Source organism: Pseudopipra pipra, chromosome 17, assembly GCF_036250125.1.
Source record: "Pseudopipra pipra isolate bDixPip1 chromosome 17, bDixPip1.hap1, whole genome shotgun sequence".
Taxonomy (NCBI): Eukaryota; Metazoa; Chordata; class Aves; order Passeriformes; family Pipridae; genus Pseudopipra; species Pseudopipra pipra.
The window spans coordinates 5,869,943-5,892,202 of NC_087565.1; the positions used below are offsets into that span (position 1 = coordinate 5,869,943).

Here is a 22,260-nt window from a genome sequence, read left to right on the forward strand (position 1 = left end):
GCAGACAGCGAAAGGGATGGGTGGTTGTTTCCAAAGCTTGGCAGTCAAAATCTTGAGCTACAAGCGTGGGGAACCTTCTCCTTCAGAACCCTGTAACCCTGCATGAGTAACTTGGGAAAAGATTGTTTTTAGGTGCTGTGAGCAAAATGGGGGCAAAGTGTGTTTTGGTACCACACCCCTCTTTCAAACACTGACTTTTGTGCCTTTTTTTTTTGTGTGTGGGGAGGGGTGTTTGTTTGCTCTCGAGGACTTGAGTGTTTTATAAAAAATGACTGGATAAAAAGCCATACCTGCTTGGAGGGGAAGCACCCTTTTTTTAGCTGCCTAGTAGTGTTAAAGTAGTTCTTGTGTGAATGGAAATAAAAGGTAGGCACACCTTGCCCGTAGCTAAATGTGAGAGATTTTAATAAAGGATTCTGATGGATGGGCTGGGGAGAAATAAATCTGCTGTAGGACAGCAGAAGCTCAGCAGGGGGACAGTCAGTTGTTAATGAGTAAATCCATTGCTTCCAGGAGAATAAATGATTACAGGCAAAGGATGCAAAAAGGGCAGATCACTGACCTAGAGAAATACGAAGTGAGTCAGAAGCTCTCTGCCTTTCCAGGGCTTTTCCACCTTCCACATACTTGTTTGTGGGGATAAAAAGTGCACAGAGAGGCTTGATCTCTTGTTAGCTTTAGCTTCTGCACTGGTGCGGTGCCAGCTCTGCTGGGCATTTCCAAGCCTGACGAGAGCTCATGGCAGCTGAGCAACCACTTGCTCGAATGCTGGTGACCAGGCTGTGGACAGAGGTGACCTGTGCTCCCAGAGAGCTGCTTCTCCCTGCTGCTGTGGACTGATAACCCTATCCAGGCTCTGACACCTGCCACATCTTGCAGGTGGGCTTGCAGCTGCAGTGCTGGACCAAGGCAGTGCTTGTGGGATGGATGGACTTGGGAGGGAGCAAAATCTTTTGGTCACTTTTGGAAGTGGGGAAAAATAAGTAACACTCCTCCAGACTTTCCATGGTGGTTGTTCTTCTGCTTTCCCTGCCTCTAGGTTTTTACAGATGTTTGGAGCTGCTGCGCAGTGACCCAGACTGGGGTGCAGTGCACCCCAAAATGCTGCAGGTGCCTGCTGTACATGTCCTGAAGCCCTTTTCTGTGTGTGTCCAGGAGGCCTCACGTGCCCCAAAACAGTGGGATTTATTGCCCATGCACTGCCATTGAGCTGCACCTGCTCAGCAGGTCCACCTGATCCTTCCAGGAAATCCCAAGCAGGAATAAGCAGCGCTGGCAATGCTATCCACACACAAGCTCCATGGGGATATCCAGCAGCAGTTGGGAAGAGATGAACTGCTTTGTTTTCACATGGTGCTGTTTTCATAAGTCAGCGCCAAAGGTAATAAATCTGTCCTATGGAAAATTAGTGAGTGGTTTGCTGTACAAACTACTCCTGTGTGCTCCAGGGCCAGGAGCAGAGCTCTGTGGAGCTCCCGGCCGGCACAGCCTGCTCATACCTTTTTGTCAGAGGACCAAAAAGGGCCCCTCTCCTTGTTGATCAAAACGTAGTTGCCAATGTTGCAACAACATGAAGATTTGTTTGCTTATTGAATGTTATTGTATGGCTTTGTGGCGCCTTGGAAGTATCAGTGAGACTTCACCAGAACTCCCTCACCAAAGGAACGCAGGATATGGCTGGTCCAGCTTGTTGTTTTGTTCCCACATGTGCCTCCCAGAGCTGGAAAACTAAAATCACTTTCTCAAGGGAGGGAATAGAGGAGAAATGTGCAAGTTTTGCAATTGTGTGCTGCTTAGACAGGAGGATGGATGGATGCATGGACAGACAACATGCTGCTCCAAAAGCAGCTGAGTTTTTCTTGTCTCTCTGAAATCTTTTACTCTTCGTGTCTTTGAACTGTCACACTGGGCAGCAATCAGAATTTTATTTTCATGGGATTTTGGTACTTGATAAAGCTGCCTGCCATCCAAAGATGCAAAGGAATGGAGCGTGGGAGATGGAGGAAATGCCCTCATCTCCATCTTCCTCTCCTGGCTCCAGTGCTTTCTCCATCCTTCCAGGCAGTGATAGTCACTAAGGAAACTTGCTTCTAAACCACTAACAGCAACACTAACTAGATGTAGGGATGTTACTATTTTGAAAGAAATCTGGTTGCTAATTAAAATACTGTCAGAATTTCCTGGCTGAAAGCTCATTTCATGAAATCCCAGGCGTTGGTCAAAGGTTGAGTTGTACCTGGCATCCTTTCAGAGATGGGGAGAGCAAGGAATCTGTGTGCCTGGAGACAAGTGTGTGCATCAGATCTGGTGCTTTACCTCCTTTCTCCATGAAGAAGGGAAAAAAATTGCCAAAGCAGCTGGGAGCATAGAGGTTTTTATTCATCTGACTGATAATAGGAGCTAAATAAAGGCTTTGGAAAAAAACCCAACCATTTCTCTTGCAATATTGGTTGGGCAGAACTGTACTGGAACTAAACATGGAATGAAAAGTCTGGCTTTTCTGCCAGCTCTATTTTTAGAGCTACTTCTCCATCTTTGCATCTCTCTCTGAGATTTCTCAGCAGATGCACTTGAACCAGGCAATCTGCCGTTATTTTTTCCGGCAGGCTGTGATGTTCTGCAGGATAAGGATGTTGGATGGAGGGGCAGGAGACTCACCAGACTTGACAAAAATCCCCCTGAATACCAGATGCGGGTCCTGTTCCAGTTTTGGGTTCACTGCAGTCGCAGACTGCTGAATATTTTCTGTGCTCTGTTAGGAATGACCCTAACCCTTCCATGCTGGAGGGGAGTGACTGTGCAGTGTTGGCTGGCTTCTTTGTGTCCCAAAATTGCAGTCATGACTGGAATAAAATTCAGCAGCAGTCTAACAGCACACAGCAGTGCTAGTGATGGGTTTGGGTACGGAGGGAGGAATTGCATTTGGCTTTGGGAGTGAATATGTGCACTGGGCTTCAGCTGAGCTGCTGCAGCTGATCCAGAAATAATCCAACAAGAACTGAGTTTTTTGGGGTTTGTGTTTTTTTTTTTTTTTTTTTTTTTTTTTGCTTCCCTGTGAAAAGCAGTAATAAAAGATGAAAGCATGCCATCCCTGGTCTTGGACATCTAACCCTGCCAGTGGGGTTGGGCCTGGCCTTTCAGAGAGCTCCCAGCAAGCACGGACACAGTTCTCCCCAGTGCCCACTGTGTGTACGTGTCTCCCATGACTCAGAATGTACTGAAACCATCTACATCATCTTCTTTCAGCTGAAGAGGGCCCTGATGGGTCAGGAGCCTGTGGCTGCCTGACCCTGCCCCTCCCTGCACCCGGGGGCACTTCAGCAGGACTTGCAACCACCAGCACTGAGTTCTTTTTCTGGCTGTTGTTTTCATTTTGTGAATCACTGAGCCCAAGGCTTGGTTTTGTGTCAGATTTCGGTGTTGCTTCAGTGTTTGTGCAAAAGCTGCACCAATTTGACTGTATGGTAATCCATGCCCTCCAGAGGGAGGAGACTTCTGAGAACTAGAAGCATGCAAGGAGTTTGGACTCAAGGACATTTCCTTCCAGCATAAAACTGGACATCAAGGAGGACCCCCCCAGAAACTCCATGGGATTTATTGACTATAAATGTGTAACTGCAAAAAGAAATGCAGAAGAGAGGGATACATGTCACATTTCTAAATTTGTGTTTGTGGTTGCTGTTCATTCAGAGCAGAGGCTCCCCCAGTGCCTGAGGCCAGAACATGTAAAGGCACTCTGGAGCTGCAGGGAATTTTGTCCAGCTAAAGACAGTGCTAGATTCCAGCAGGAACATTAATTTATTCCCTGGAGAATAAAGCTGGAGGAGGGTTTACAGTGGAGGGAAGGTGTAACTCCACAGGCTGGTGCTCAGCCCTGTTCCCATGCCAAGAGGCAGATGTTAAGCTGTGAGAACTGGTCCTGCAGAGAAAGCAGCTGCCTGAGCTGAAGCCTCTTGGGTTTCACTATCAAATAACAGCTTTGCTGAGAGTGTAAATAGGCAGAAAACACTGCTCCTCCAAAAAAGCCTAGTCTTGTGTGCCTTGAAAACACATGGAGGTTGCAGAGGAGAATTAGGGCAGCATTTAGGTCTGTTTTCCCTCAGTTTTTACTAACTTTAAAGGGATGTTTGTTTCTCCTTTGATTGGGTTTGCAAGTCTTTTAGCATTAGGGAACTGTGCTGGGTGGCCACTTTGGTTTCTCCATTCTGGATGGAACCAGTCCTTACCAGTGCAAACCCTGAGAGGTGACACATCCCACCCTCCTGCCCATTCCCAGCTGGAGATGGTCTCTGACCTGCTGTGCTTCAGGTAGATTTCCCAGATGGATCTACTTCACTCCTCCCTGAGCATCTCTCTCAAGCCCCCTTAGCCTACTCCCAGGTGTGAATTCAGGTACCACCAGCCTGCAAAGAGAACCAGAGCAATTCCTGATAAGTGGAGGAGAGGCTGCCCCAGAACCAGAGGAGTGTTTGGCATGACCCTGAGAGGTTTTTATCTGTATGTCCTGCTGAGGGGGTGACTGAGGTGGTGCCAGTCCACAGGGCTGCACCATCCTCTTGCTCCATACCCGTACACCAGCACTTGGACCCCTTGTCTGAATGACCATAACAAGATATGTGCTTTTTGGATGACTTGGTAGATTCAAATGCCTCTTCCTTGTTTCTTCTGCCCTTTAAAAAGTCTTTTTTGGATTGTCAGGGCTATTTTGGAGGCATGTTATTATTAATATTTGCCCTCTGGCTCAGCGATGTGTGTGGCTGGGGCAGGGCTGAGGTGGTGGCTGCTGTTCTGGCCCTCCTGCAACTGGTCATGGCTGGGACAAGTGGGCTGGGATGGGCACGGAGCCATCCTTGTCCTCACCTTGCAGAACTGTACCTCTGGATACCTGTTACCTTTGGGGGGGTATGTGCTCATGCAACTCCAGCTCTGCATGAGGAAGGACTCCTGAGCTATAAATCTCTGCCTTTCAAGCACTAAACTCCCTTTTGGGTTGTTTTTGACGTTAGGAATTTTCTCTGATAAGAGAACTTTATTTGCCTTTAAATATCACTTTGTGACAGGATGATGGAGTGGGGATTCTTGGAGCAAGCCAGTGCCAGCCGGGGAAGGGAAATTCTGCTGGGGCTTTTGTTTCTCTCTAGCACTGACATTTTAGTTCTTTAAAGAGTACGTTTATTTTATACTTGGCAGGAGTGTGTGTGCACATGTCAGTGTCCAGACAAATGGGAGAAGCCCAGTGTTGGATCTGTGCTGAAGCCAAGTGGGTCTCCTGCTCTCCCTTCCCTGTGGCATCTGGGGAAGAGGGAGCTGTGCTGGGGCTTTTCTGCAACCATGTTCAAAACACAGATTGTGTGGATGAAGCAGGGCTGCCAAGTGTAATGCCTTATAAAAAAGAAAAGAGGATTTAGTGATACTGTTTGCAAGGTGCAGTTGGATGTTCCCTGGCTGGCAGGTCAGTGTGTCACCTCTTACCTCAAGAACAGCCCAAAAGCCAAGTCCCCCAGAACAGTGTCATAGCTGGTTTATAGTGCTGGCTGCTTAGGTCGAGGCTAAATCTAAGGTGTCACCCAGCACAACCTGGGTACAGCCCATAGCCACAAAGTCTGTGCTTTGTTTGCACGCAGTGGGAGCTGAGCTCCCTAATCTGGCTCCCTCCAGCAGCCGTGTTATATCACCATCCTTTTAGATACGGAGGATTTTGCTCCACAGGCTGCTTGTGAGCAGCAGGATCTGCAAAGTGCCAGCTCATTCATTCCACTTGGATCCCACTAAGCTTTCCCTGGTTCTGATGCCTCAAACAGCCAACTGACTCTGTGTTCCTTTCTTTCAGCTCTTCCACGTGGCATATGTCCTGATCAAATTTGCCAATTCCCCCCGTCCTGACCTTTGGGTGCTGGAGCGATCAACTGATTTCGGCCTCACCTACGAGCCCTGGCAGTATTTTGCCTGTAAGTATTTCAGTGTTGCAAGAGAGCTGCAGCTCAGTGCCAGGTAGTGAGGCCGTGGTGAAGAGGGCTCTTCGTGCAAACACAAGGCTGGGTTTGGAGCTGTTTCTGTGTCATTACTGTGATGCAGCACATGTCCTGGGTTTCTTCTGCCCAATAAGGCTGCAAGAGTTGAAGCTTAGATGCTCCTCAGGGTAGGAGAATGTTTTTACTCTCTATGACTAAATGTCTTTTTTAAAGTGTTGTCATTGATGCCCACCCAAATCTATGGGAATGCCAAAGTTGGCACCGGTGTCAATAATTGGGCATTGCTGATCAAGGTCTGGAACTGAGATTTCTTGTCATCTCCTCCCTGCCCTCTTCTCTGTCTGCTCTGTACTATCCCAGACTGGTGTATTTCAGCTCTTCCAGATGCAAAACAGCAGCTCACTTCCAAGTGCCTGCTGTCACAGAAAAGTCTGGAAGCCAAAAACTGTCCCCTGTTCTTGGATACAGCCTATGCAGGGCAGGGAACCGCTGTCCTGCCGCTGTGCAAGGTGGGATCAGAGACAGCTGGCTGGACAGGATGGCTGTGGAGATCCAGTCTGTGCATTTGGCTTCCCCATTCTCTGATTAAAACCTTAAGAAACAGCTGGTTCTACAAAACTCTTCTCCCAGAGGGTCTGTGGGGTAGCCGGATGCTGAGGAACTTGTTAACCACCAGCTCCTCCCAGAAGCAGCAGCAGTAATTGGGAGAAGATGTGAGTTAAGATCTACAGCCAGAGCTTAAAACCTGGCAAGGAAGGACCTGGGAGCACTTGGAGGCCTTGCCCTGGGCTGTCCCTGAAGGCTCATATTTCTGGCTTACCTGTCAGCCTGTGCTTTGGATTTTGAGCCCCTTATTGTGCAAGAAAGAGCTGCAGACATGTTACTGCTGTGTTGCCTTAGTGTGGTACCTCCTCTCCAGTGCAGATGTTTTCTTCTCTGCTGTGTGCTAGTAGGGAATTAGTGCTGTCGAATTCCTGCTTTGCTTTTTTCTATAGTCTCTGAGAATTTATGTTCCAGCTCTGAAACTTCTCTTGGGGCCCATTACAGTTGTGTTTTTGCAAGGTCTGGGGCTGCATGGAGAGCTCTTGTCCCACTGGCTTGTTCCTGTGTGTAGTGGCAAAGCTGCAACATCTGGAGTCCTCTTTCTTCCTGCAACATCAGGCCCTGTTACCACCCCTCTGGAGAAGTGACATGCAGTGACACAGCCCAGTGGAAAATTCCCATGGAAATAAAGAGGTGGCTGCTCCAAAACCTGCCAGATTTGCTAGCACAAGAAGTCCTTTTTGGAGGTTTATTTCTGGCATGGGGAATTCTGTAGGTGGTCTAATAAAAACACGTGTCAGGTCAGTAAGAGGGTTAAAAGCAGCTGGCAGAAATGCAAGTGTTCTCCAGAGATGCCAGCAAGCCTTGCCAGAGGTGGCACTGTCCACCCCAACTCAGCGCTGCCCCTCAAGCCACGCTCATCGTGGGAGGTGTTTGATTCCCCAGGCCCCCCAGCCAGGCTGCTGAGGTGCTTTTGGGCTTAGCTCTCTGGGAGTAGGGAAGAAGTGCCTGCTGTGGAAAGCATCTGCCCTTGCAGCTGATGGATCCTCTCAGGGAGGGGGGCTGGAGGGACTGTGGCAATGCGGGTCTGTTCATCATGGTGGGGAGGCACCGTGCTTTCCTCAGCCACCAAAAGAGAAGCAGGAGCACTGGGGAGAGATTTATGGGGGTGTTTATCCCCATGAAAGGCTCCCCACACAGCGTTTCAGATGGGGGCAGGATGTGAAAGATGCTCGGTCCCACACAGCCTCGTGGTGTTGTGCAGGATCAGGGTGCAGGATTAGCCCCTTTGGTCTGGCTTTGCTGGGCAGTGCCACTGCAGAGGGGAAGGCAGCCACTGCACAGAGCAAGGCTCCATCCTTTTCTGTCTTTCCTTAAAGCACTGGTGGGGTTTAAAGCTGATGGGTTACTCTGCTTTAGTTCAGAGTGCCCATTATCTGGCTCACACAGTTCTGTAGATTTGGAGGAGTTCTTTGGTTTTCCTCATGCTGAGCATCCTGTCTCCATGCCCAGCCGTGGCAGCTCTCTGGAAATCAATCATCTTGAGCCAGTGGTGACAGGCTCCTCGCCTGGGGCTTTAAAAGTAAATTGCCTTTAAAAAAAGCACCTAGTAAAGGAAAGCTTGGCGGCCAGAGACCTTATGTTAAATGTTTCCACATCTTCCTTTGGATACAATTGAGCTCTCACTGTTGCCAAAACAGTGTTTCAGGGAGTGAGGCTGCATTGCTGGGACAAGGTGTGGGTGGGTGCAGGCCAGGGGTGAAGGTAGGGAGGCAGAAGCTCTCTGCTGCTCCTCCTGCCTGGCTCAGCCTACCCGAGCAGCACATGGAATGAAGGACCTGCCTTCCTGAAGCACGTTGCGACAGATTTTGGAGGATTATTCCCTTGAATTGGGTTAACGTTTCCCCATCAGCTTCCTGTGTGAGCTGGACACTGCTGGCAGGAACAGCAGGTTGTGTTGGCTGCCTTTTCTTCCTTCTTCTCCACATGGAAACACCCTCAGGAAAGCTGCAGCAACGTACGCTTCAGCACGCACAGCACTGCTGTGAGGTCCTGGCACAGGTGGAATGGGAGTGGGAAGACCAGCAGCCTTTGTCCAGGCTCTTCCTGTGGGAACAGTCCTTGAGAATGGCACAATGTAGGTTTTTGCATGGGTAGATGTAGGTGCTCACCACCCTGCATGATCAGGTCCTGAGCTGTCCCGGCATGTTCACAGTGGTTTGGTTGGCCCTGCCAGCACAGGGATGTCAGACATCCTGGGGACAAGGGTGCTGGACTTGCAGAAGAACCTATACAGGGGCCAGGACATCCCTGAAGCTGCAAGGAGAGTCTTGGCATGCTGTGTCCCCAAAGCAGGTCGCTGAGCCAGCACCGTTTCTGTCCCCTGGCTTTACCCAGCCTTGCATTGCCACTTAGTGGCAGGAGCCCTCGTTTGCTGTCCCCAGGGGGTGGTTCTTGGTGGCTTTGGCATTTCTGTTTTGTAGTGTTGGTTTAAGAGCAATTGCAGAGTTCATATTAAGGTGGGAGAAGGAGACATCCTGCAGGCAGTTGCTCTGCCTCTCCCAAATACTGCAGTCCCCTCCCCACACCTGCATGTCCGCCCTAAGTGGTGGGAGATGTCCATTGTGTGATTCTGTGCTAGCTTTGGGACTGACCCAAGAAGTTTAGGAGCCTCATGAAATGATGGAACAGCTCCTTCATCAAGAGCAGAGCCCTGGCAGCAAAGGGCCCTTCCACAGTTCAGTGGAAGCAGTGCAGCAAATCCAGTGCCAGCCAGGCTACAGATCCAGACCAGGGTTAGATCTCAAGCTGGTTCAGCTGTGAGATTGATGCCAAAATAAAGGGGTGGGTTCCTCTGCAGGTGGTTGCAGTAGGTACAGTAGCCATTCTCACTTCCCTCATTTACAGCAGGGAGGTGATTTGGGGCATTTTCTACCAATTACTGTTACAGTGACTCCCTCACATGTGACAGAGTTAATGATACAAAGCAATCTGTATGTAGTAAATGCTTAATGAAGATCATACACCCATCTCTCCTGTGGTCAGCGTGGGAAAATCCATACAGGGCTTGGAATTGTTCCTTTTCTCTTAACTGCTGTCTTCCCTGGTTGATGAACAGCTTCCAAGAGGGACTGCATTGAGAAGTTTGGACAGCACACCGTGGATCGTATCACCAGGGACGACCATGCCATCTGCACTACTGAATACTCCCGGATCGTGCCTTTGGAAAATGGGGAGGTGAGCAGTTGCACATTTTCATCCCCTGGAGTTTCCAGGGTTTCTCAGTGGCTGTAGATACTCCTACTAATTGGTTCCCTCTTGATTTTCGGATGCCACTTAAACTACTCGGTTACACCAAATGAGATTGGCAGGGAACTGATTCGGTCATGTGGATAACTGGGTTCACCTAAGGGAGAAATTAATTTACCCCCACTCCACAGGATTACACAGATTTTTCTCATAGAATCCCAGAATGGTTTGGATTGGAAGGGACCTTAAAGACGTATTGTTCCAACCCCCTGCTGTGGGCAGATGCACCTTCCACTAGACCAGGTTGCTCAAGGCCCCATCCATGCCGGCCTTTTCCCTCCTTCCATTCACAGATTGTTGTCTCCCTGGTCAATGGGCGACCAGGAGCCATGAACTTCTCCTACTCTCCTCTCCTGCGGAATTTCACGAAAGCCACCAACATCAGACTGCGCTTCCTGCAGACAAACACTCTGCTCGGGCACCTGATGGGCAAAGCTTTGAGGGACCCTACGGTGACAAGGAGGGTAAGGCAGGCCTTGATGCCTCTTGCTAGTGAGATGGAACTACTTGAGGGCTGTGCGTGCAACCTCTGGGGAGAAGACATCCCTGGATGTTGCCTTGGGGGGATCATTTTATTGGGTAAAGTCCTGCTGAATCCTCAGTAGAACAGTTACAAATCTTATTTGTAAAGATACTAATGGCCAACTCTTCTTGTGCTCTGCAGTACTACTACAGCATCAAAGATATCAGCATCGGCGGGCGCTGTGTCTGCCACGGCCACGCAGACGTCTGTGATGCCAAGGACCCCAATGACCCTTACAGGTACCTTTTTCAAAGTCCCAGCTCTGTGTAAAAGCGTTTGAATTATTGTGCTAAGAATGGAGATGCCAGTGTGAGTTGTGTCCTGTCCTGAGCTCATAATTGTACCAGCACTGCTGATCGTGGCTCTGCCCTGAGAACGAATCAGAAACTGCTCCAGACAAAGCAGCAAAAATTAAATGTTTTGTAAGACTCTTTTTTCAGCCAGATCAGCTCCCTGGTCTGGTTTCCCTGTCCACAACTTTGCCATCCCATGGGAGCAGAGTGCTGGAATGGAAAGGTAGGATACTAATGTTGAACACGGAGGTTTTCCATCCAAGTCTAGGGCTAGTTTCTGAACTTGTTCAGAGAAGTCTCTTGCTTCCCACATGACTTCTTAAGGATTGGCACAATGCTCTCATAAATAGATGAGCGTTGTCTCATCATAAATAGATAAGAATGAGAGTCCCCATGAAACCAGAGGCCATTTCTAATCATAAGAACCATAAATTGGTTATGTATGTAGCTAAACAATTACTCTTTGCAAAAGAAAAAGAGCATGCAAAGCAGTTACATTTTGGCTTATGGGACTCTTCCCATCTGCCTTGGCAATTTGGAATGCCAAAGAGCTGCTTCCAGCCACGAAAGTGTTGCTTTTAGCCATCTGTTTGCAGCTTGAATGTTGCCTTTATAAAAGGGACGGGTAGATTCAGCTGGATGAGGGAAGCTTGTATTTCTTTCTCATCAGGATCATGTGGAGCTTTTGGATCTTCTAAAATAAAATTCCAGTGACTCCCAGCCAAGGTTAAAGCTGTTAAGTATTAAAACAAAGATGTATTGGTAAGCAAGTCTGCCTTAGTGTGCCAAATTGTCTGACAAAAGGAAGTTCATAAATATTTGAATGTACAGTCCCTTGTTTTTCAGACGTTGGTGTTGCTGGATGCCAGTACACCTGTGTACCAGGGCAAAAGGCTTTATGGGGCCAAATCATTCTTTAACATGGAAATGCTATGACATTTCTTGAGTGAATCAATGGCTTGGGGCTCTCCAGGAAGGGAGTGAAAATTGAGCAAGGAGAGATGTGTTGGAAATTCTTGTTCAGTGCTACTTTTACTTGCAACTGTCTCTTGCTTCCCAGAATTTTCCTCCTTCCACTCTCATTTGGATGCATTTGGCATCTTTGCTCTTGACCCCAAACTGTTCTCTGATGTTGCAGCACATATTGGTAAGCAGCTGTTGCATTTCACCCAGAGCAGATTGCACTGGACTGGAGGAGAAAACATTTCCTACTTGGGTGCTTTGTATAGTCATCACATAACAGCTGTAAGTCTTTTGGGATACAGCAGGAAAAGGTGCTGGGTAAACAGAATTTCTCATGGCATTGCTGTACCCTGTTAGCAAGCCCAGGAGCACAGAGGAGTCAGCAGAAATATGATACTTTCAGTTGAGAAAATGAGTAATTGGTGAAATGCTGCCGTTCTTCAGGCTCCAGCAGCAGCTGTGTCTAACCTTCCTGCTGAAGTGGGCACTGCTGGGAAGGCATCCCAGCCCTCCTACCCTGACACAGGATAGAGCCAGCTCATTGATACCTGCTGTAATGCTACATGCCAGCTGGGGCTCAGACACACTGTCCCCTCCAGTCATGGGCCCCAGCTGACAGAAACATGTCATGTCTTCAGAAATCTGTGCAGCGTGTCCTTCTGCACATGTCCTGCCTCTTCAGATGCTGATGGGTGACAGCAACAGGGCAAGGAAATGCAAACAGAGGAATGTTGGTTGGCCTGGCCCTGTTAAAAGTCCCAATCGTTGTCTCTGCTTCTCATTGTAACTTCCCTCTTCTGCACACCCTGTGTGTCTTGGGCCTGTTGCCCAGCAAGGCAGGATGAGCACTGATAGAGGTGAGGTGAAACCTTGGCAAAGACTTTGGGACATGATGAAGCATGTCTGTGAGCTGACTTCCTGGCCATAAATGATAATGTTTATCCAGCTTTGGAAAGTTTCTGTGAAGTGCCAAGCTAAGGAGGCTGCACATCCAGCTGTGTTAAGCTGGCAGCACGTCTGGGCCCTGTGTGAGTGTGGATGAGCAGGGACCTGCAGTGTGTGGGCAGGTACAGCCTCCTCCAGGCTCTTTGCACTTTTCACTACTGTCTGTCTTTGCCCCAAGATGGAATGGGCTGAATTAAACAGAGGGAAGGAATGTTCTGGTTAAAGATGAACACCAGCAGGATCAGGCACAGCCCTTTCTCCTGGCAAACCCTGGGAGCAGTGAGATAAGCATCAGCAGGAACCTGGCACGGAGAGCCCAGACAAGGAATCCTGTGTTGACATGCAACTGCTCAGGTGTGTTAACATGACGTGAGCTCAGGAGAACTCTGCAAGGGCTCTACATCCGTCTGATAAGAGCAACTGTTTCTGTGGGTGCACCCATCACAGATGCCACAAGCTAGAGAGGAGACAACTGGAGAGTCCAGCTCTGCCTCTGTGCCTGATGCTGAAGATAACCAACAAGACAACAGCAGCCTGGCTGGTCAGATACACGTCTGCAGATGAAGGATGCTTTCCCACTGCTGGATCCTGAACTCTAACTTCCTCTTTCCCATTTTGGAAGGAAGAGCACCATGTGTGCTGGTAGATTTGTGCCATCTGTCAGTCTCTTTTTGCAGGTGGTTTTTCCTCAGTACAGTCAGAAGCAGAGGAAGGGGCTTTTTTTTTTTTCTCCTGATTGTGCGACTCAGATGTCCCAGCCAAATCCAGATGCTGTAATGCTTGTGTGCTGCTCTCACCTCTGCCACAGCTGCTCACTGCAAACTGTTTAGTCTCTCTTACTGAGCATCAATTCCAGTGGGAAGGCTGCGGTTTCATCTCTTATGTCAGGACAAGCAGGAAATATGTGCTATGTGAACACAGCCGCTCCCTCTTCTTCCTTGTATATATTCAATCAATGAAACATGTAAATATTGTAGTTTATGCACATTTGTCCATAATTCATTAGCAGCATGGATTCAGCACAAGGTGCAGTAAAGCCACGATAGATGAACTCTCCAAGAGGTCGTTCCCAACTCTGGACAGCACAGACTAAATAAATAACTCCTTCTCCATCTGAAATGTGCATCTTTACTCGTGGAGTGCCATCTCTTTGCATTCTGGGAATGGAACCAGTGCTTTTCAAACATCTTGAACATTAAGGAGCCAGAGTGTGTGGCTGGGGCCATGTCCTCCAGTCAGGGAGATTAACGCTGCTCAGCAGGTTTATAAATTCCCTGACTCAGTGACCATCTTTCTCCATACATATGTATATGGATGTTAATTTTGATCTCCAGCTGCTGCCATGGAAAGAAACCCTTAAAATTTTGGTTTTTTGGAAGTGCTGAGTGGTAATCAGCCAGGTGAGAGGTCTGTGGGTGGTTTTCTTACAGAGACATGGCCCAAGTTTGCCTTTCATTGCGTCTCCCCCCTGGGGTCTGCAAAACACTGGGAGAACAAAGTTCCTACTGAATATTTCAGGGCACTTTTCTGCCACTTAGGCTTCAGCCAGGACTCTGCCAGCCACAGCCCAGCCTGGGAATTTGGGCAGAGACAGGGCATGATAAGTGCTCAAAGGCCTGACTGCGGCCAAGCATCCCGTGGCATCTTCAAGGGGAGGACCAGCAGCAGGGCTGGGAGCAGCACTGGGACCTCCTACCTCTCAACCCCTCTGGCTGAAGCAAACATGCTGAATGTGGATCCTGCTTGCATTCCCGCAAAATTTCAGCTCATCCCGTGTTTGATTACAGTGAGATCATGCTGCTGCCTCTGTCTGGCAATACATACACTTGCAGGTCCCACATCTTAAAATTACATGTAGGTGGAAACCCTGGCACTCAGCTCACTGCAGCCACGGATGAGTGTGTCTGCACTCCTGCACTTCACCCTCAATGACTGCTCCTTTTGTCTCTGATGTTTTAAAAAAATTACATTTATTTTTAAACACTGCTTTTGAATGGAAAAGCATTGGAGGGAGGGAGAGATGGGAGTGGCAGATGGGCCCTGAGGGGAAATGAGTAATTGCACAGATAAAAGCTGGAACATGTTGTATTATCCATAAGTCTAATACAACAGAACGCGTTTGTGTTGGATGGGAATCGCCTTCTGCTAAGTGGAGGTTTTGGAGATGATGTCACTGCTGTTAATGAATCACCGTTGCGGTCGAGCAGGGACGAGATCTGTCGGTTGACTGTCGAGATTTTTTGCCTGGCGCCTCCGGAGCCGCCTGTTTACCCAGAACGGCCCTGCCTGGAAAGCAGGAGGTGCATTTCACAGGGAGCATGGGGCCAGCATCTGCTAAAAGACTTAATTCAAATTTTGTGGCTCCTCTGTGCAGCACAGGTACACCTGGGGGAGCAGATATCACCTGTGTGGCCTCTTCAGCTCTGAGCTGTCATTTATTCCTTTCACGCTGCCCCCGCACAGTGGTGGGGACATCCTTGTGTCCCTACACCACACTACCGTACACAAGTAATCTGCTTCAGCTCAGGCTTCTACCACTGCCACCTGCAACCATTTCACATTTTGTTGTCTGCAGAGCTGACTCAGCAGCGTCACGCTGATTTTTCTCTAATCCTTGTCTCCTTATGAAAAAGAGAGGAGTGATGGTGGAGGAGAAGGAAGGGAGAGAATGGTGCTGGAAGAGCCAAGTTTGGTGTTCAGTTCAGAAAAAAATAAATCAGCAATTAAAAAGTTGAAAAAAATGCCTTAGACGCCTCTTTTCCAGAATATTTGGATTTGCAAATATCAGTCGTTCATGTATCTGACTAGTGGCAGCTCTGCACAGCGGGGTCACGTGGCAGGTCCCCATCCCACACATCCCTGTCATCACCCCAACCTTGTCTGTGCCCTGTTCCCCTCCCTGCAGGCTGCAGTGTGACTGCCAGCACAACACCTGCGGTGGGTCCTGCGATCGCTGCTGCCCCGGCTACAACCAGTTCCCGTGGAAACCTGCCACTGCCGACAGCGCAAACGAGTGCCAGCGTGAGTTGGAGCTGGGATTTTCCCTTCCTTTTCCAGCTGCTTTGCAAAGCACACCAGCCCTGGATGCTGCGGTGCAGAGAAGCCATTCCCTGGACCGGTGGGGTTGGTGGTGTGCGGGACTGGGTGACGGGGAGGTCACTGGCACAGTGGTTGGTGGTGCTCAGTTGAGGCTCACACAGGGAGGTCCACCAGGTCTGTGTGGGATTTGGACTCTGCTTATGTTCCAGTTCCTCCTGCGTGTCCGAGGGTTCGTGCAGGCAAGTCTCGTTGCTCAATTCTGTCTCCAAGATGAATTACGTTTGGACGTGTTTACATACAGGACATCTTAATTTGTCCAGAGAAGCCTTTGGTCAGTGCCGACAGTGGAATTCCTGCTGTACTAGGAATGCAGAGCACGGAGCACAGCTACACCACACGGTGTCTTATATGTGTAGGGTGGCAAAGGATCTTAATCCTGTGCGTTTATAAAGCCCCCTCACTGGGTGCTGAATTTTACAGCTCACCTCCATCCAGGGTGGGATACAAGAGGCAAGAATGTTGTTTTCTAAACCAGACTCTCTGAGGCCCCAGAGCTGGGTAATTTCTCTTGCTCGTCCACACACGCCTGCACATATTTTACTTGTGATTTTGTGCCCACCGTGCTCTCCTGGTTGCCGACCAGACTTTGTGAGAGAGTTGCTGCTTCTGTGCTTTTGAACTGAAGGAATTCTGGGAGCTTGGGAGATCACGTAACCCCTCCCGATGCATTCAGGCATCATTTCTCATTGCAAAGTAACCCATTGAACATCAGACCCACAAAGGAGCTTTCACATCTTGAGATGCAGCTGGAGATTGAAGGATCTCCATGGGCTGGTGGCTTAGCTAATGTCTCCTTGTATTTCAGCTTGCAATTGCAATGGCCATGCCTATGACTGCTACTACGACCCGGAGGTGGATCGCCACAAAGCCAGCAGGAGTCGTGAAGACAAGTTTGAAGGGGGAGGTGTTTGTATTGACTGTCAGGTAGGGCTGAAGAGCTCCAGTAGAAAAGGTTTTTTCAAATTTTTGTGTTTGTTTCCGCTGTCAACCTGGATTTCAGCCTTGCTGGCACCTCCACCAAGCCCCTCACACACCCTCTGTTACCTACATTAGGTCTTTCCCTGGAAGTTTAGTCTATTTGCCATGGATTAAAGGAGTGTGCACCAGTAATTAAAATAGCACTTGGGTTTCTAGCCGTCCCCTGGGTAGCACCACTACCTTCCTGATGCTTTAGGGTTTGGTCTGCTGAGGCACTGGAACTGGGAGGGACAGGTTGCTGCTCAGCACTTTTGGAGGTCCCTGCCTAGTTCACAGCACTCAGGTGCTGCCCTCTCCCTGGATCTCTCTCTGCCCACCATAATGCCAGTCTTCTCAATCTCTGAAGTTCCCAGTGAAAGTGGTAAAGTAGCTCTTCCCTACCCAAGGTGACTGTGCCCTGGTTAATTCATGTAGTGGTATGAAACTTTTCACTGTGCTTTCCTGCTAGGAGGAAACAGGTTGCTCCCATCCTGCAAGCACAAAGTGGTCAGGACATTTTACCATCTGAGGGAAGTGAAATGGGCTTGAGGTCAGATATGAACCTGAAACTCACTCTGTGTTTATGGGAGGATACAGTTTGGAGGAAATGCTTTGTTTTCAAATTGGTGTATGCAGCATTTTGAGCAGATTTATGTCTTCTGCATGCTGACACTCCTGAGCTGCTTCCTCTGTAACCTGAGGCTGTTAGTATATCTGGCAGATGAACATTGAGTCCTGCAGGCACAGGAACTGATGCCCCTCTAACCCACTGTCTTTCAGCATCACACCACTGGCATCAATTGCGAGAGATGCATCCCGGGATACTATCGGTCCCCTGACCACCCCATCGACTCTCCATACATTTGCTATCGTGAGTGTGAACTCCTCTGTAGGTCATAGATGCCCTCCTGGACTTGGTGGCACTGGGGAGGGTGGTCTGGAGGATTGGGCTGGGAGGTTTTTCTGGTGTAGGGGGTCTGGGGTCTCGAGCAGTGACACTGCTGCTGACTTGTCCCTCTCTGCAGGCTGTAACTGTGAGTCTGACTTCACTGATGGCACCTGTGAGGACCTCACTGGCCGCTGCTACTGCAAACCCAACTACACTGGGGAGCTCTGTGATGCCTGTGCTGAGGGATACCTCAACTTTCCCCACTGTTACCGTAAGTTCGGGTGATCAGATCTGGGATCCCGCAGACCCAGGGGGTGTGGGAAGAGCCAAGAGCTCCAGTTGTGGCTGCTCTTCATGTGCCTTTTCCCCATGCCACCTAGCACTCTGGTCCCAGGAAGAGTTTTTTCAGGTAGCAACAAGCCCACATTTGGCTTGGGTGGAAGCTGGACCAGAGCTGAATGGTCTGAACTCAGCTCTGTGGAGTCAGTGGGAGCTTTCCATTTTGCTGGAGTTTCACCTCTCACTTCTGTGAAAGACAGTTTAACAAGGGCTGTAATGGATTGTTTTTTAGTGGGATATCTGTGCTTTGTTCCATGTTCCACATTTTCATTCAGCCTGTTCAGCTTTAGGATTGTCAGGCCCTTGATATTCTGACAGGATTTCTTTGAGGGTGTGTGATGACCTGTGCAATGTCTCTTTCTCTGCGTAGCTGTTCCAGCTTTCACTCACAACGATACTGGAGAACAAGTGCTTCCTGCAGGACAGATAATAAGTAAGCAGTGCAGTTTTCCTTGATGTTTTGCTAATCACCATGATATCATTTTTGTTGCATCTCCCCATCCAATGCAAGATCAGGTCTTCAGCTTACTGGGCACATACATTGTATGAGACAGGCAGTAGTCTGAGAGAGGAGGCAGCTGAGGGTGGGGGAAAGGAAGTTTTATGATCCCTGCTTTTATAGACATGAAAACTCTAGCTTTGAATGCCTGTGTAATTACTTTTTTCTGGGATCCAAGCCACATGGGGATGCCCTTTCTGGCCTCCCTGTGAGAAACCCCTGAAATACCATGGAGGGGCTGTGGCTGAGCTGGGAGCTCTGCTGTGGGTGCCTCTGAAGTGTGCACGGGCAGCTGCTCCCTCTGTGTAACTTTCTGTGTTGTTCAGAAAGTTCACCCATGCCCTTATCCCTGCTCCCCTCCACCTCCCTCCTCTCTCATACTCACTCCTCTCAGTTCATCTACTCCCTTGTGCTTTTTCTTGTCTCTTTTCCCACCGAATCCTCCTCTGTCTCATGCTCCCCAGAACGCTCCAGATAACCTTTTCCTTCCTTCTGATATTTTAAACTCTGTATCTTCCAGACAGTTTTTTTTCTTTCCTGAGCTGGAATTTCTCACTTCCCTTCTCATTTCCTCACCTTCCTCTCCCTCTAGTTCTCAGATGATATTTGCTCTTCTCTCCCAGCCCAGCACCCCACACCACTGCTGTCAGTGATGGCAAGGCTGGCTCAGAGCCTCAGCACTGCTCACCCAGAGCACCTGCCTGCCCTGGCAGTGGGGAGGCCTCGCATGCAGCTAAGCGTGGAGTGACCAGAGAGAAAGCTCAAAGCTCACCCTGGTTAGCTGAAGGCTCTGGTTATTCCCGCACTTAGGTAGTGCTGCACTGAATCAGCTCTGCCTGGGCTCCTGGAAGCAGCATTTGCCTGCCCTGTGCATTTCCCAGCTGCCCACCCAGCACCTTCACACCTGTGTGGTGCTGAGCTCTCCCAGCTATCCCACGAGCCAGGGGTGCTTATTGCCTGGGCAGGGTTTGGTTAAAATATCTGCATCTAATAGGAAGGTTATCAGGAGGGGCAAATGCTTGAGCTGTTGCCTCTCATGTCACCTTCTGCCCTGTCCTTGTGGGACCTCAGAGCTCGACTGACAGCCGTGTGTGGTGTTGCCTGTTGTGTGTCCCCTCTCCAGACTGCGATTGCTACGCCGGTGGGACAGAAGGCAACGCCTGTCGCAAGGACCCTCGTGTGGGGATGTGTGTGTGCAAGCCCAACTTCCAGGGAACACAGTGTGACCAGTGTGCCCCAGGCCACTATGGACCCAGCTGCCAGCGTGAGTAACTGGGGGTCAGTGGCCCCAAGCTCGCCCTGCTCACCCCCCTGCTGGGCAGGAATGTACCTCTCCTTGCTGGGGAGGAGGAATTCTCCAGCCCTACTTCTAAGTGACAAATTCCCATGACTTTTGCTGTTGCTTTCTACCCATCCCTGATGCTCCCAGGCTGAGGGGAGCCCTTGAGAAATTCCCTATGGATGTGAGCTATGAGCCAGGCGTGCTTGCTGTCAGCTCTGTCTGCCAGGGTTTCTCCAGCGACTGCTCCTCTACCCCTGAGGAACAAGTGCTCTTGGTTCCTTCCCTAGGAAGGGGAAAGATGAAGAGCCTGCTTATTTATTAGTGCTCTTGTTGCTTTCCAGCCTGCCAGTGCTCTGGCCCTGGTCAGTATGATGGCACCTGTGACAGCGAGACCGGGCAGTGTCTGTGCCGAACAGGATTTGAAGGGCACTTGTGTGACCAGTGTGCTCCAGGCTACTTCAACTACCCTCTGTGCCAGTGTGAGTATCCATCCTCCCGTGGGCCTGGGTGGCTACACACAGCCAGAGTCCTGTGGCAGAGGGTTGAAGGACTGGAAAGTGGGGTTTTGGGCGTTTTGAAGAGTATGTGCAATGGACAGAGACTGATGGGTTGAATTCTTAGAGCAGCACCTAAATACCCACCTGAGAAGCTTTCAGAGGAAAAGACACTTGCCATGAGCTTTGCTGTGTGCTCTCAGCACAGGGCAGACGGTTTCTCTGTGTTGCAGTGTGTGGTTGCAGTGCTGTTGGGACACTGCCAGGAGGCTGCGACTCCGTCGGGAATTGTTTCTGCAGACCCGAGTTTGCTGGGCCACGGTGTGAGCAGTGCAGTCCTGGGTACCACTCCTACCCCCACTGCTATGGTAAGGGCCTTAACCTCTGTTTCCTGCTGGTCTGTCACTTTCTACAAAACATACCTGTTTTTGTAAGGCTTTGGTGTTTCTTGACATCAAACCCATGTGGTTTGCACTGTGAATTTGGCAGGCTTGCTTTGGAGGTCATGGATCACATCAAAGCCTGGAAGACAAAGCACTTTTTATCAGTCACACTTCCACATCACAACCCTGCTGTGACCTGGTGTCTCAGCTTATGCCTTTTTTGCATGTCACTTTAGTGCATTAACCTACTAAACTGCTGGGGAACATTGAATGGGCTGTAAAAAACCCTCAGTGGCATTTTCCTGGTATGACCATGACTCCAGCTGAAAATACCACCTGACATGCGAGGGAATTAACAAATTATTTTAGTTCTGATAGAAATGGCTAATTCCTGGGGGGGCTGAATGACAGACCAGCAGTGGTTGGCCACAGATTGCAGGGTTCATCAGGCTGTTGACAGTCCTGCTCTTACAGCTTGCTCCTGCGATTCCCGGGGTGCTGTGGACAACAACTGCAGCCCAGCTGGCCAGTGCCGATGCCACATGAATTTTGCAGGACACACCTGCAACCAGTGTGCCCTGGGCTTCTACGGGTACCCCAGCTGCACTCGTGAGTATCCACCTTATTGCTCTGCAACTGCCTGAAGGGAGGGTGTAGCCAGATGGGGATTGGTCTTTTCTCCCAAGTAACAAGTGATGAGGCAAGAGGAAATGGCCTCAAGTTGCACCAGGAGAGGTTTAGATTGGATATTAGGCAAAACTTCTTTATCAATAGGGTTGTCAAGCACTGGACCAGGCTGCCCAGGGGTGGTGGAGTCACCATCCCTGGAGAGATTTAAAAGACATGTAGATATGGCACTTGGGGACATGGTTTGGTGGCAGGCTGGGCCATGCGTAACTGTTGGACTTGATGGTCTTAGAGGTCTTTTCCAACCTAAAGGATTCTGTGATTCTGTCCTTTTCCCTGGGCACTGCAATGCTCCTGGACCAGAGCTGCAGTTGCCTGGGCTGAGCAACGCCTGTGGCAGATGCCTGTGGCCCAAAATACTCTGACCAGTCCTCCCCAGCTCTGGGCAGAGCGTCCTCATCTCCCTCCCTGTCAGCAGCCCAACTGGAAGCCAGATGTACTCTTATGTCTCCCAGCAAGAATTTACTGCTCATTAAAAAGTAATCCGTGATACAGTTTCCCTGAGGGAACAAAAGAGCATCATCACCCTCTTGCACTGTACTAAATGTAGACTCCTGAGCTGTGCCAGCTGGCAGAGCACTCCTCCCAAATGCTGATGCCGGCAATATGCCTTTGAAGAGGCTGGAGGCATAGATGAAATGGTCTCACAGGAGTTCAGCAGTCACCTTTTTTTTTTTTTTGTCTCATGAAGCAGTGTCCACATTACAGAGCTGCAGAGGAGCCACAGCGAGGAAAGAAAAGAACCACCTGTTTTTTATGGGTTTTTTAGTCCGTTGTTTTATGAGCAATGCTTTGCTATCAGCCAGTCTGGGGATGTCAGCCTAAAACGTCTCCTTTGGCAGGGATTTGAGGAGCACTGGCTGGGCAGGGAAGGCATGGGCAGCTCCCCAGCAGCTTGCTGACCTTTCCTGCAACAGGGCAGTAGGATCTCTGCATATGTTCCTGGGAGGCAGGTCGTGCAGGAAGCCACAGAGCCATTGCCCTGCCCTTGCCCTCAACTGCCCAGGCTGTGCTGCTGGCCTGGTGCTGCAGCCCCACTGCACACATACAACATCTACAGGGCAGACTCTGAGGACCAAGTGC

At 49.6% G+C, this 22,260-nt stretch overlaps 1 protein-coding gene across 3 annotated transcripts in view; it reads left to right on the plus strand.

Moving 5' to 3' along the window:
- Nucleotides 1–22,260, plus strand: part of LAMA5 (laminin subunit alpha 5) — an 88,841-nt gene that overhangs the window by 32,785 nt on the left and 33,796 nt on the right. For all 3 annotated transcript variants that reach the window (XM_064674061.1, XM_064674063.1, XM_064674064.1), the window contains exons 3-15: nucleotides 5,831–5,948; nucleotides 9,634–9,752; nucleotides 10,118–10,288; nucleotides 10,489–10,586; nucleotides 15,454–15,569; nucleotides 16,453–16,571; nucleotides 17,385–17,475; nucleotides 17,630–17,764; nucleotides 18,203–18,265; nucleotides 19,455–19,595; nucleotides 19,955–20,092; nucleotides 20,341–20,475; nucleotides 20,965–21,099. In XM_064674061.1, coding sequence (XP_064530131.1) covers nucleotides 5,831–5,948; nucleotides 9,634–9,752; nucleotides 10,118–10,288; nucleotides 10,489–10,586; nucleotides 15,454–15,569; nucleotides 16,453–16,571; nucleotides 17,385–17,475; nucleotides 17,630–17,764; nucleotides 18,203–18,265; nucleotides 19,455–19,595; nucleotides 19,955–20,092; nucleotides 20,341–20,475; nucleotides 20,965–21,099 — 1,579 coding nt within the window. The remainder of the gene's footprint in view (nucleotides 1–5,830; nucleotides 5,949–9,633; nucleotides 9,753–10,117; nucleotides 10,289–10,488; nucleotides 10,587–15,453; nucleotides 15,570–16,452; nucleotides 16,572–17,384; nucleotides 17,476–17,629; nucleotides 17,765–18,202; nucleotides 18,266–19,454; nucleotides 19,596–19,954; nucleotides 20,093–20,340; nucleotides 20,476–20,964; nucleotides 21,100–22,260) is intronic.